Raw genomic sequence first — 15,482 nt, 5'->3', positions numbered from 1 at the left:
CCAGTATTCACCCCAGAGTTTATTCTAACGCAAACCACAACTGAAAGCTTTAAAATTTTCATTCTTTAAAAAAAAAGTATTAATTTTTTTTGGCGTAATAGTTATTTGTTTTAGAAATGAATCGTATAACAATAATATTAATAGTATTATTGGGATTCGATTTTCTCTACAGCAAAGCATTCACGATACAATCGATGTCACCAATGATTGCTTATCGAGGTGGAAACAATAAATTTCGAATTGTATCATCTGATTTCCCAGTTGCGAATCCACCAACACTCAAAGTTGTAAATGCTGGCAAAGAAACAATTTTCGATTCGTTCCAACAAGTGTATCCAGGAACATTTGAATGGATTGTACCAAGTTTACCAGTATCTAATTTACAAAATCAAAAGAGAACCAATACTGAAATTGGAACAGTTAAGTTCATCTTTCAACTTCAAGGATCGACTTCAAACTTTTTCGAACAAGATTTCGAATATGTTGGTATGTATTTATCTATCTTTCATTCATTTCGTAAATTCATTAAAATTAACATTCAAATCAAAGAACCAAGTATAATGATAAGTCCTGAACAAGTTTATACAGATGTGGTTGGATTAGAAATGATAATGAGTGGTAATCATCTTAGACTTAATAGTTTTGACCAACAACCAGAAGTCATCTTTGATGACACCACCTCTGTTAATATCAAATCTATTGACAATAATCAAATCATTTGTGATATTCCTGTTTCCAATACTCCAAAAATTTCGACTATCAAGATTCGATTCTATACTGGATTGGAAATAGATGCTCGAAGAAATCTGAAATATATATTACCGATTACAAAAAGTGTTATTCCAGACAGTGTAGCTTCTGGAGTCAGTAAGAGAATTTCAATATTTGGATTCGAAATTGTCCAACTTACAAGTACACCAACCGTTCGAATTGCACAACAAGATTGTTTAAATGTCATCCATCAAAATGGAATTTTATCATGTGACAGTCCAAAAATTAATATTCCATCAGGAACTTTGCAAGAATTCGTTATCGAAATTGACTTTAACGGAATATCAATATCATCTGTCAAACTGACTATTTATCGTAAGTAAATTAACTTCAATATTAAATAAATTATTGTTTTATTAAATTTTGTAATAACATTATTTTAGATCCTGAAATTCAAAATGTAAATCCACCCCAAAGTTTACGGAATGGAGGAGACACAATCGATATTTTTGGTAAATATCTCCAAGATATTGAATCTATATCGATTGGTACTTCAATTTGTAATTTGATTCATGGATCATTCAGTCGCAATCAATTTAATGACAAGATATCTTGTATAACATCTCGATATGATCTTGGTGGATCATCTGAACAGGATTTGGATTTTAATGTTGTAATTGATGGAAAAGTCTTCAGCCCATTGAACAACTTTAAATTCAAATATCATTCACTCCAAATCAATAAAATCATTCCAAATCCTGTTGTTAATCCAGGTCTACAGAATATTCAAGTTCAAGGTCGGTTTGGTCAAAATTCAAATGTTCAAGTTGGTCAAACTCATTTCACACCAATTATTATATCAACAAATACAATCACATTTCAACTCGATACCAAAAATCATGCAACAGGAAGCTATCCAGTGACAATCATTGACAATGGAATTACAAGTAATATTTTAAATATTAATATCGGAGAAGGAACATTTGTTGGTATTAATATCGACAGAGGACATTCAAAATCATACACACCAGTTTCAATTCAAGTTCATAACTTCCCAGAAGTAGATCAAGAGATTCTTGATGATGTAATTTCATTTAAGATTGGAAATCAATATTGTGAATATCTTGAAAGATCATCAATTAATTTATTCACGTGTTCAATACCTCCAAGAGAAGTCTCAAATCAACCTATTTCATTTTCTATCAAAGGACAAACAGTCGATACAACAAAAGTATTTTCATTTGTTGAACCAAGTGTGACACAAGTTTCACGAACAAATACCAACCCAACAGGTGGTGGTAATTTTGATATCATTGGAGTTAATTTGGATTTAGTAACTTTGATTCGATTTGGATCAATTGAAATCCAATCATCCAGTTGCACTTTAAATAGACAAACAAAATTGACTTGTCAAATACCAAGATACAAGTCAGGAAGTTATGGAATTACATTGATTGTTAAATCAAATGATGATGAATATTCATATCCATCGAATTTCAAAATCGATTATGTTGGTCCGAAAATTGATAAATTAATACCAATTCAAGGATTTGAGAAAACTATTCAAACTCTCACAATCGTTGGAACTTCTTTTGGAACTGTTTCCGGTCAAGTATCAATTTCAGTAGGATCATCATCATGTAAAATTCAAAAAATCACCAATACCCAAGTAATATGTAAAATGAAAGATTTATTGAATTATGGAACACATTCAGTGACGATCACAGTGAATGGAGTGTCATCTGGAGATGATATTGTTTTCAAATCAAATAGATTATCATGTCTTGGACCACCACTTCCTGACAAAAGTAACAATGCAGTTGATTGGTGGTTTGTCTATAAAATCCATCATACCAACGAATATTTATATATCGACTCAACAATGGATCGACTCAAACGTCTTGATAACCTTCAACATACAACATCTACCGATTTCAGTGTATTCAGTCCAATTGAAGCTACTTTTAACCAACATAGTTATTATTACTATATGTTTTTTAATGATCAACCTGAAGGAAGAGATGAAAAAGGTGGAAGGTCAGGTACATTTAAATCAAAAAATAAAAGATTTAATACATTGATGCCAAATGGACATGTTAAAGGAATGGTATTTTGGGAAGATCCTGATGCCAACGATCATATCAATGGAATTCATATTCATCATTCAAATCCAGGTAATTATTTATTTTTAATTTTCCAATCTCTTTAAATTTCTAACTTTGTTTCAAAATTCAGCATTTCCAGGTTATACTTCAGATGATAAGGATGAATACCTCGAACCAAAAGATGGAGTGAAATTCCTTGGAAGACCAGATTTCAATCAACATTTCTTTTGTTATACATTCAATCATCTTGATGATGTTGCAGAGTATTACTTGAAGAATGATGGTTATCTTCTCGAAAAAAACAATGTCTTTCAAAATATGAATAGATGGGCAAATGACAAACAAGATAAATACCCTTATCTTTATGATTATTTATCAATTAATTATAATGTCCTTCTTAAAACACGTACACAAAGAGGAACCAAACCAGAATCTAAAAATCAAACACGACTTGTTGAAGATTGTGGAACGCTTTTAACACAAAATATTGGACTTGAAAACAAATGTTGGTGGAAGAAAAACCCAATCGAAATTGGTGGAAATTTGAAGATTCAATACTTTATGAAAATTGGAAACAAAGATTCTCTCTTTGTGGATGCTAAAATTAATAACAATGCAAATCTAAATGAATATGTTGTCATGAAAACATCAAATACAAAAGATGATTCTTTCAAAAGATTAGTGGATGGAGTTGATATTTGGACAGTTCTGGCAAAAGAAATGGATAGAAAATATTTTGTGGATTTCTTTTACGCAACAAAGACTTTTCAGACTGATATTTCTTCAGGAGTGTCAAATGTTGGATTTTTAAATTTTCCACCATATCTCAGAATTCCAAATGATGATTTGTTATTAGAAACAAAATCTATTCAATTCTCTGGTTATTCAAATGTAAGTTTTTCTTTTACTAGAAAATTATGATAATATCTAACCAATTAATTAGGAACATTCGAAATTAGGAATTCCGATGTATCCTGCTTATGGTGATCAGGCTCTAAATGCCAAAGGTAATATCACAATTTAAATTAATTCATATTCATCAATATATTAAATTTTTGAATAATTTTAGAAAATTATTTTTGTTTTGGTGATTCAAACAGACACAATGGTCAAGGTAATTTATAATATTCAAATCATTTTCTTATTTTTAATACTAATTCTTTTATTTTATTTATATAATTTATAGCTGGTAGAGGAGGTGGTCTGGTTTGTATACAACACCCAACACTTTCATATCAATTCAACAGAATGGTCCGTCAATACAATGTTGTAGATAAAAATAATGATTTGACAAAACCCAATAAAGGAAACTCAGTAGATCTATTTTGCTCAGTTACACAACCAATCAAAGTTCAAAGAGGTCAATGGACTAACACATATGAAGTGGAGGTTAAAGATTTCATTAATGGAAATCACATTTCTAAATATCCAAGAGAGATTCATGAAATCACTCCAAACCTAAAGAATAGTCCTCCTACTATTGATAAAATTAGTGCTGAGTTCCCAGCACTAAGAACCACTACAAAATTTGTTGCTCCTAATGGAGAGAAATCAAGTAATGCAATCGCACCAATTCTACCAAGTAATCCACCTGATATTAAGAATTATGTGGCAAATGACTTGTTTTCACTTCATTACATTGCATTTGACAAAGATGTTGGTTCTATTTGCAGTTTTGATTCGACATTGACAGAATGCACCAAAGACAAATCAATTTCTTCTTTGATAACAGAACCGAAATATGGTAAACCAATCAATTTTCCAAGTTATTTTGGTTTCCTTTACCGATCCCTTCAAAATTTGAGAACATTTGATTTATCTTCAAATGATAATTTCAAAGTTTTGGAATTCACATCGAAATTCATGAAGAATCTTCCAAATGCCAAACGAAACTTCTATCAATTCATGGAATCACAATCAAATTCAAATTCGAAATCATATTTTGAAGCACCATTCATTTTTGGAGTTCAAAAGGTTTGTGAAGAAGAGATTGCATATTATATGACACTTCATTATATCTATTATCAATCTGGTGCACTACCTTCTTCTTCTTTGATTTACACAATTGGTCTAAACAATCCAAATTGGGCAAATGGTGTGATATTAGCAATCTCAAAGAAACTTTACAATGTATGTTCAATTCATTTTTTATTTTTATGATAAATCAATTAATTTATTTATTTTTAGGTAATGTCGAACAAGCAAATTCCAAATTTCGATAAATGTATGAATAATGTATTTTCTAATCTTCAAAATATTGAAAGTTTTCCAGAGTATGATAATTATTTATTTTTTCAATAATGTTTTTATTCATTCTAATTTTCTTTATTTCTTATTAAGTAATCATGATTTGGTTAATCCTACTGCAGATATAATTTTCAGAAGGAGTGCCAAAGCAGCATGGGATTGGATGAATCCAAACTATTCAAATGGTAATGGTGGAAAAGGAGGCAAACTTTCAAGAATTGACAAAGATAATATTATTCCAGTTCACATTTTATTGGAGACAGTTATCAAAGCAAGACAGAATGGATATATCTTGAACATGAGTAATTTGAGAAGATTCATTGATAAACAATACATTTCAGAAGAAAACTTTAAAACTATTCTCGTTAATAATTATATTATTCCAGTACCTTCAAATCCAATCGATGTTAATTCATTCAATTCTCAGATTAAAAAGAAATCAATAATGTTTTCAAAATCAATTTTGAACAATGTTGAAATCAAGAATTACAATCAGCTATCACCACTTGTTCAAGATGAAAGAGTCATCAGATCAGGAGTTCAACAATTAATTTCAATCACACCAAAATCAATTCGATTGGAAGATATTTATTCATTGAATTCAAATGAATTGTCAAATCTCGAGAATTCAATTGACAAATGGATCACAATCAACGATCAAAGTCAAGCAATTCAAACACTAATTATCAATAGTTTCAATCAATTTGAAAATCATGCAATCAAATTCATTGATGAAATCAATCGTGATCTCGATGGTAATTCAATCGATCTCAGTACCCAACAAACTGAAAGTAACCAAAAAATAATTAGCTTATCATCACCAATTTCAATTGTTTCGATAACATTCATTCTTGAAAGTATTCTGATGAGTAAATCAACAATTCATTCAACATTTGGAGATTTCGAAGTGTATTATCTTCCAAAACCGAATTTTTATGATGGTGTTTATGGAATGATAATTTCGACAATCAATTCACAACTTTGTGATTTCCAAATGATCAGTGAATCTGATTTCCAATCTAATAATTTCGATATGACATGTCCATCATCAGGACCAATCATAACATCAGTCAATCAATTGAATGGACCAACCAATGGTGGATATAAGATTACAATCAATGGAATTAGATTCAATTCATCAATGACACTCTCAGTTGGAGAACAACAATGTGTTTCAACAGAATTAATTTCAAATCAACAAATTGTTTGTCAAGTTCCAAAAGGAAGAGGTCAAAATAATTTGATTCAAATTTCAACACAACAAATCACATTCAATATTCAGAGATCAAAATTCATATTTTCATATGATTCTCCCACGATCACAAATATTGAACCAGAAATGATCAAGAGTTATGGAAATGATATCATGACAATTTATGGTTCAAATTTTGGAGATAATATCAAAGATATCAGAGTTTTGATTGATGATAAACTTGATTGTTCACCAATTCTAAGTATTTCATCAAATTCAATTGCATGTTTAACACCGAATGCAATTGGAGATCATCGACATGTAACTGTTATTGTTCAAGATCAATCTTCGAGACTTGAATTAGGAACACTAAAAACACAATCATTCAGTTTCGGTGGACCAGAAATTCTCAAAATCGTTCCAAAATCAGGAGATCCAACAGATAAAGTTGTAATTCTTGGAAATGGATTTGGAAATGAAGAAGACTCTGATCTTCCACCTCTATTATTCATTGGAGATAATCAAATTGAAATTGATAATTTCACCAACAATTTCATTGAATTCCAATTGGAATATGAGACATCAAAACAACCACTCATTATCCAATCAGGTGATCAAACAATCCAATCAGAATTCGAATATTATTCAACAATAATCACAAATATCAACAACACTGAAATTCCAACGAGTGGTGGTTTGATTCAATTGAATGGATTTGGATTAGGATTATCATCAAATGAACAATTGGTTGTCAAACTGAATGGAATCGATTTAGATTGCACTTCATTCGATTTGTTTGTTGAATGTTATGTTCCATCTGGATATGGACAATCATATCGATTATCAGCAACAATCAATGGTGTCGAACTCTTACCAAATCAAATAATCTCATATTCAAAGCCAGTGATCAACAATGTTATAATCAAGAATGATTTGATTGAAATATCAGGCAATAACTTTGTTCCAATCGAGAATGGATTCACTGTCACTGAAAGTTCACAGATTGTTTTATTCTATGATGGATACACCACCACTTTCAAATCATTCAAATCCAGTATTCTTGCTGAATGTTTGACCACTAAACTACCACAATCTATTCAAATCATCGTTGGTGGGCAATCATCAAATATTTATAATTTAATTTGAAAAATAAATTCTCAATCTTTAATTTAAATGGATTTGATAAGTTCAGCGATCACGATGAAAGACAAGGATACCAAAGAGGTGTCTCGCTGTTTATTGAAGAGATAAAGGAGATGTTGTTGCTTATTTATAGTTGCTGGTTGTTGCTTCTCTTATAAATATTGTTTGATTATGAATATTTTGTAGTGATGGTGATAATGAATGAAAATGATATGATTAAAAATTATTTATATTTTATAAATAAAAGAATAAGATTGATTTTATTTTAAAAAATTTAACGAAGAGAACTTTCACTAATATTGTGATTAGTAAGCCATACACATATTGTAAAAACTTGTATATGTTTTTCAAAATCTGCTCTGAAAAGTTTGAGATACGATTTTAAAAATTGTTAATCTACTATAGAAATTCTCCACAATTGCTCTGTTTGAACAGATGTACATATTCCAGTGCTTTTGTTCTTTAGATATGTACCTGTATCTTTTAATGAAGTAAAAATATAACCATTATATGCTTCTCCAACATAAACATACCCTAAATCAGCAATAATCTTCGGTATCTTTAAGCTCTTCTATAATACCTGAATCAACAAGGATTGAATAATCATGTTTACTACCCATACAAGGACCATACACTCTATAGGCGAAACCATATTAGAGACCAATTGCCACCTCGTATTTAAAACAATGGGTGTCTTTTTTTTACTGTACAGTATCTTATTGTCGGGATCATGATAGTCTGGAGCTGGGACAGGCACAAAGTTGTATCCAAATACCAAACACGCATACTGTTGTCCTTCTAAGGACAATAAGGTAGCCGCCAAGGCAATGCCGGTACCTATCAACCAACATCAATAATAATCACCAGCCAACATATAAGAAACAGTCAATTATAATTAATTAAATTAATTAATCAACTAAATAAGTAATAGTTCAAAACAACAGATCAAAATAATAATTAAATTAGAATCTGTTGTTTCTGTTGTTTCTAAATTAAGTATTCAACATTCAGCCGTCAAGCTTCTCAATAATGAATATATTGAGTTTAACGCGACGTTAAAGATTCAATTCACTTTAATCATTCAATATAAAAAAAATAGAAACTGAAGAAATTAAAAAAAAGAAGAAAAAGAATTAAAATAAAGTTAAAGATTTAAATTATATAAAGATATTATTAAAAATATTATTTTATATTATTATTAATTATCACTTGAATAAGAAATGTCAGATCCAACTGATCAAAAAACAACAACTACAACAACCAGTAATGCAGCAGCACCTACTGATACAACAACCACAACAAATGATCTTACAATGAACGATCTCGAAAGCAATAATGATAATGATTCAATCCCATCAACCTCTACTTTGTTTCCTGATATCGTTCCTACCGTCACACGCCCAGACTCAATCCCGTCGGATGTATTCCAAGCAACCCTGATCGCATCCAAGACTCCGATCTCTTCCTCTATCGTACCTGGTCAACAAGAGAACAAACACATACACATTATCATTGAGAGTCTCTGTTTTATTCTTTTTAAATCTTCTTGAGTTCGAAGAGATTATCAATCGAGAATTGCTTACCTAAAGATCTTTGATATTAAGTTGTTCAATTTTTTCGAAACATACCAAATCTTGTCTCTAATGTGTTTTTCACTTCGATGAATCTTGGAACAAAATTTCGATATTGGTATATTATTTCGAATAAACAATAATTATAAAAAATTAATATTTGTTTAATGTTGTAGAGTATAATAGAACTATTTGTGTTTTGAGTAAAATGTGGTATAATAATATTAGATTTATTCACCTTTTATAATAATTTATTTTAATTCACCAATTTGTTGGGGTGTTTTATGTATGGTTTAACTCATTTTACATAATAAAAAAAATTACAAAAATGGGAACAAATTAATACCTACGGTGGATGATACCAGATTTAGAGTTTCTAACAAATGTTAGCTCCTATTTCCCAACATTTTATATTAAATATTAAATAAAATATCCTTAAAACATCATCATTAGTCAACAATAGAAAAAAAATAATAAAAGAAATGAAGAGAGCAGAAAAGAAAACTAAGGGTAGTACCGCCCTTCAGAAAGTCAAAAGTTCTTTAGATAAGAGATAGTGATATTGATCTAGAAGAGGATTCAGATGAATACTCATATGAAGAAGATTATCCAGTACCAAAGAAAGAATTAAAGAGTAAATGATATTCTTTGAATTTTAAAAAGGAAATAACTTACAATATTTTTTAAAACAGGACGTCAACCTCTTATTGTACCCACCTTACCTACCAACCTCTAGTCCCTGCTAAAGAGAATAAAAGTTTAATGGACAATCGGATTCAGGATTCAAAGCAAGATTTCGAAAGCTATAAGGTTCATGCCCAACCAAAACACAAAGGAACTCCATTAGTTATTGATTGCCCACGAGTTGTATTAGTGCTCTACCCAGAAATAACACTAAAAGATAAGTCAACTATTTATGAAGAAAAAGTATGTTATTTATTAATAATAATAAGTACAGTATTTAATACATTTAAATAAAATTTGTTAATTTTTTACTTTTTAAAATATTGTAAAAGTTCCCTAAACCCATTATGTGAATGCATTTTAAACCAACAGTGAAAAAATAAAAAAAATGGACTCAGACACCTTGGCTATTTTTGAGGGTTTTTGAAAAATTTGTGCACAAATCTCAAAACTGGAACTACTTATACATTTTTTATTTTAAAAGTGTTCATATTATATTTAAATTTGTGTTTAATTAAAACAGAGTTTCTCTTGTTTGATCCAGAATTTGGTTCTAGAACTGTTGATTCGATTGGGTGTTGTTCTCTATATACATTTTTGAGGTGAGCTGAAATGGTGTTTGTGATTGTAGGGCCCTCCCATCGTGATTGTATAGTATTGTTTCTCCATCCTTGTGTATTTGCAATTTTCCATCTTTACTGAATATGAGTTTGTAGTCAAATGATTCCATGTGTCTCATTGCGCTGGTGTATAGTGGGTTCTTCGTTTCCAATGCATAGCTCATAAGGTCTTGGTTTCTCCTCACCTAGTGTAGTTTAACTGCTGTGATGATTTTGTAGACCTTATATTCTAGTATTAGTTCGTTGAATCCTCTTCCACCTTCTTTCCTATCCAAGTGGAGGAGATCTCTTCTCATGTTTCTATGCAATAGTTCTCTCTTTGAAAGGGTCTCATTGAATTCCTTGTTAAATGTATCTATGGCGTAGTCTGGGATGTCGATGAACCAGTAGTATCTCAGGTATCCGACTACCAAAGAGTTAAATGCCCTGGCTAGGTTCCATGCTGACATTTTGGAGTTTAATATTAATTTAAATCTTTCTCTCGCCACTTTGTGTTTATTAAAAAGTGTTTTTTTCTGATCGATTAATCGGTGTTGTAACATTCCTAAGTATTTATAGATTTTCCTCGTCTCTATCGGTATCTCTTTCATTCCTCCGGTAGCATATCCTTAGTAATTCCTTTTCCAAGAATTCCACATTTCTTTTGTTGATCTTCATTCCAATTGATTTGAATGCTTTGTCTGTTTCCATGAAGGTGTTGATTATCTCTTCGGTCACACGAGAGTACATTTTGATATCGTCAATGAACATAAGGTGGGACAGTTGGGTGATACTTATTATTGGCGCTTTAGTAATTAATCTTTATATAGTATCCGACTGGGTTTATGGTAAGGCAGGACAAAAAGGGACAGAGAGCATCACCTTGGAAGATTCCATTGGTAATCGGTATTGTAGTTGTGTTTGATTCTTGGATATGAATATCTTGGTGTTCCATTTACTCATGAGTCTTTCAATGATTGATCTGGCTTTCAGGTCTATCTTGTGCATATGTAGTATGTACTTGATCCACCTGTGCTTCGTTGAGTCATATGCTTTGGTAAGGTCTATCCATGCCACCTTGATGTCTGGGTATCTCTCAAAGAATAGATTGTCTATGAAGAGATTCTCGTAGGTTCCCATACATCGGTCATTTCCACCTCTCTGTACTTCTTCCATCAGTTGGTTGTTGACTTTGGTGTGCTGGTGGAGGTGCTTGGCTACTATTCCTGTTAATATCTTACATGTGTTGTTAATGCATGTGATTGGTCGGTAATTGGCTTCGTCCTCTTGGTCACCTCCCTTGTGGATCCGGTATGTAATTCCTTCACATAACCATTTAGGGAACTCCATGGTATAGGTACTCATTGAAGGCTTCGGCTAGCCTCATGGTATCTCTTAATCCAGTAGGACCTGGAGCTGACCAGTTCTTCTTTTTTTTTTAATGTAGTTGGATATGTCAGCTCCTTCGATTTCAAACTTGGTCTCTTTGATGTTCTTGAAATGGTTGCTATCTTTCACTCTCTGTATCCATTCAAGCTCGTCGTAGTTGGTTGCTTCCGTAGATGTTGGGTTCCAGTTGGCTCCAGAACTCAAATTCTCTCGTTGTTGTATGTATTTCCTGTTGTTGCGTGTTGTTTTGGTTATTGGTTGTTGTTCTCTTCCCAGCGATTATTGAGTATGCTTTGCCTTCATCTTTTAGCATCATTTCATTAATGTATCTAAACTTTATACAAATAACAACTATGAAATGACGAAAAGCTTTTGTGAACAAATATATAACTATTATAGTTGCGGTACAGATAGTTGTTCATTAAATTAATAATACAACACCTAAAAGAAAAAAATGTAAACAATCTTATTGTAGTAATATCATTAATATTCTTTATTTTTAATAAGTCATATAAATATATATGAATTTATTCATTTATTTCATTTATTAAAGGCAAACAAAAACTAATAAATGAAATAAATAAATATTAAACGCAGACAAGAAACAAGTTTTTTTAAAAATAAAGCACATTAATTATATGACTATTATTCATAATATATATCTATTGATTTGTCGACAAATGATTGTGATGAGCACAATTTTTTTTCCCTTGTATTGTATTACACTTGTTTTTTTTTTTTTTTCAAACAAAACTTCTTCTCATTTTTACAAATAAAATTATTTTTAAAGTTTATCAATTACTATGTTTTATTTAAAGTGTATTAGTTTTTAAAATCAGATTGCCTTGACAAATGAAGTTTGTCAGATGGAGAATAAAAAGACAATATCACATCAAAAAAACATTATCATACATAGATAACACAAAAAGTAGATCAGCAAAGAAATAGCAGGTGTTTTTAAAATAATAATAATAATTTTGAGAGGTAATATTATACGATTACTCGCAGTTTCTATACAGTGAAACTAATCGCTTACAATTAAATTTTAATATTAATAGTTTACTTCTCTACAGCACCGTTACTATGCATGTCATTCTACAGCACTATCACTATATCACCGTTACTGTGCATGTTATTCTACAGCTCCATCATTTTACAGAGTTTTAATTTGAAGTAAGTAACTTAACTTTATCTTTCTCAGTATACCTGTGATTCAATATGTTATTGACTATCTTTACAATATTATAAATTAAATTATTATAGATGTTAGCAATGATGTTCTATTTTTCGATAGCTTTTAAACATCATTCATAGAAAGTTGCATTTAGTGTTCAAATGTGCGCACAGACGACATGACACATAAAGCTATATGAATTTAAACTACATAAAGTAATTAGCAAGGAACTCCAATAAGACCACCAGACGAGCATAGTGAAAGTGAAAGTCGAGTAAGAAGGAAGTAGTAAGCAATACAGTACCAACGAGGATAGAGTAACAATGCAACATAACATACGAGTACAAGTAGTGGGCGGTCATAGGCAATATATCCAGGTGCACTCGATCGAGGTCATCATCCAGCAAGTAGATAGAAGCTTTATCAACTCCGGATCAATCAGTTTGACAAAACGATTCAACAACATCCGCTTTGACATCCCTCATAGGCCTAGGTGGCATATAGTGAATGCACAACGCCATCACCCGACATCGCCAGCGTGACTGTAGCAGCAGCAGAAGCAGAGCAATGAGTAGGCAAGCAATCGACGGTAGACAACTGAACACCAACACTTCAGAAAGTCGTACCCCACTTATTTCAGTTTTTACAAATTTGGAATAATAAAAAATGAAAAAAAATTTGAAAAAAAATTTGAAAAAAAATTTGAAAAAAAAATTACATCACATTCACATCTATTTTGATCGATTATACGATAATATCAAATATTAAAAATTTAAAGCATATAAGGAACAACAAGTTCAGCAAATATGGATAGATTAAAAGATGAACAGAGTTCACAATAAAAGAACTTTAAAAAAGTAAGAATAATATTAAAAAATAACTAAATATTTTGTTTTATTTTTTTTGTTTCTTGTTTTGCTTCTTATATTGTATCTTCTTATCTTGTTTCTTGTCTTGTTTCTTATCTTGTTTCTTGTTTTGTTGTTTATCTTGTTTCTTGTTTTGCTTCTTATATTGTATCTTCTTATCTTGTTTCTTATCTTGCTGTTTATCTTGTTTCTTGTCTTGTTGCTTATCCTGTTTCCTATCTTGCTGTATCTTCCTTTTCTTTTGTTTAATTCTCTCTTCTTCTCTTTTAAATCTCCTATAGTCTTCTTCAACTACTTTCTAAAATATGACTGGATGTGTTAATTTGTTTTGTGAATGTATTTCCAAAAAAGCGATTAAATTATCGTTGAATGTTATGTTCTTAATATCATAACATTTTTGGTTCATAATATCATCTAGTATATTCTTAATGTTGTTGATTTCCAATCTGATGTTTGTTGATTTCCATTTGGCGATTGATATTTCGACTACATATATCACCATCAAAGCACAACTCCAATTCGAATACCTTATCCAAATATTCATCATCTCTTTCTGTAGTATTACAGTCAAGAGTTCTTAGTAACTTCTTACTTCTACAAATAGATTCTTTTGTTCTAAATATCGATCCAAACACATGTCAATTTGATTAAATGTCAATCCACCAATACCTTCAAATACTTTGAAAACTTATATAACTAGTATATTAATTCTAACTTTTTTTTTTTTTGTAAATAAATAAATAGGTAAACACACTGAAGACAATAAATCTATTAAGATGTCAAACAGGAGTAGACACAGCAAGGTTATTTCTCTCTCTTTTGATCTGATTATCCAATTGTTTTTGCACCCTTAACATGTGATTTCGTCTAATTCCAGTTTATTATTCGTTTCCCAACAAGGATGTTTGGTTTTCAGATGCTTGCATAGTTTGATAGAGTCACTTTTACTTGACAGTTGTTATGACAACACTGCTTCGAATTTATATCTGCATTCACTTGGAGTGGTTGCTCCCAATGTGACTTTTTCATTTCATTGGGGTGCTTTTCTCTCTTGTGCCTATTGAGTTTGGTCAATTCACCATAAGAATATAAACAATGCTCACACTTGAATTCAACACTATTAACGTGGTATGTATTTATTTTAGAAACTGAACTATTACTATTTAATACTACTACTACTACTACTACCACCACTACTACTACTACTAATACTACTAATATAATTATTTTCATTTTCAATCACTTCGAACAAAATATTTAAGCCATAATCAACCGAAACGTGATCTCTTGGGTTATCATTTATTATTTCAATTTCCTCATCATTGAATACACACTTCTTGTTATCATTTTCTTTGGTAGACTCTGGTTGCTCCAACTTAAACTTAAACATATAGTTTTCCATCTTTTAAAAAAAAATCATAACTAGAATAATATAATATATTCTGTATACAGGTAACAATTAAAAAAAAAAAAAAATTAAAAAAAATTAAAAAAAAAATTGTGGGTGACCACACAACTGCCAAATTTTTTTTGTTTTTCAGTGAGGATGAGAATCTTGCTTGGGGTTCAAAAGTACCTACTACGTTTTTCCAAATATAGGTGCTTTTTTTCAATTATTTTTATAAAAAACATGCCAACAATGTGTGAGATAGGGGTTTAAATCATTTTTTTAGACGTACGAGTCCCCGGAGTGCCAATAGTAAATTCATGCACAACAGACAACACATGAAAAGGTGCAGAGGTCGTTCATTGCAGACGAAGAGTACACCTACTAAGATAGAACTGGCACAGTAACTCC

At 30.8% G+C, this 15,482-nt stretch overlaps 3 protein-coding genes across 3 annotated transcripts; 2 read left to right on the top strand and 1 right to left on the bottom strand.

The window, feature by feature from the left end:
* Window positions 1-116: 116 nt before the first annotated feature.
* On the top strand, window positions 117-7,401 carry PPL_09796 (uncharacterized protein; the record flags this gene model as incomplete). Its single annotated transcript, XM_020580586.1, has 8 exons — window positions 117-1,086; window positions 1,155-2,885; window positions 2,947-3,707; window positions 3,760-3,823; window positions 3,886-3,930; window positions 4,003-4,946; window positions 5,004-5,089; window positions 5,157-7,401. 8 exons carry the CDS (start codon window positions 117-119, stop codon window positions 7,399-7,401), a joined length of 6,846 nt encoding a protein of 2,281 aa, XP_020429173.1.
* Window positions 7,402-8,618: 1,217 nt separating this feature from the next.
* PPL_09795 (uncharacterized protein) lies at window positions 8,619-12,813 on the top strand (the record flags this gene model as incomplete). The annotated part of the gene is given in 9 exon segments (XM_020580585.1): window positions 8,619-8,877; window positions 9,523-9,603; window positions 9,871-9,896; window positions 10,600-10,662; window positions 10,832-10,850; window positions 10,968-11,063; window positions 11,083-11,151; window positions 11,700-11,863; window positions 12,700-12,813. 9 exon segments carry the CDS (start codon window positions 8,619-8,621, stop codon window positions 12,811-12,813), a joined length of 891 nt encoding a protein of 296 aa, XP_020429172.1.
* A 491-nt stretch (window positions 12,814-13,304) lies between these two features.
* Window positions 13,305-15,086, bottom strand: PPL_09794 (uncharacterized protein; the record flags this gene model as incomplete). Its single annotated transcript, XM_020580584.1, has 4 exons — window positions 13,305-13,425; window positions 13,735-13,975; window positions 14,175-14,291; window positions 14,855-15,086. 4 exons carry the CDS (start codon window positions 15,084-15,086, stop codon window positions 13,305-13,307), a joined length of 711 nt encoding a protein of 236 aa, XP_020429171.1.
* Between the last annotated feature and the right edge of the window lie 396 nt (window positions 15,087-15,482).

Source organism: Heterostelium album (assembly GCF_000004825.1).
Source record: "Heterostelium album PN500 unplaced genomic scaffold PPL_scaffold11, whole genome shotgun sequence".
In the NCBI taxonomy this organism is placed as follows: Eukaryota; Evosea; class Eumycetozoa; order Acytosteliales; family Acytosteliaceae; genus Heterostelium; species Heterostelium album.
The sequence above is the reverse complement of the archived record's forward strand: the minus strand, read 5'-3'. Positions and strand labels throughout refer to the sequence as shown.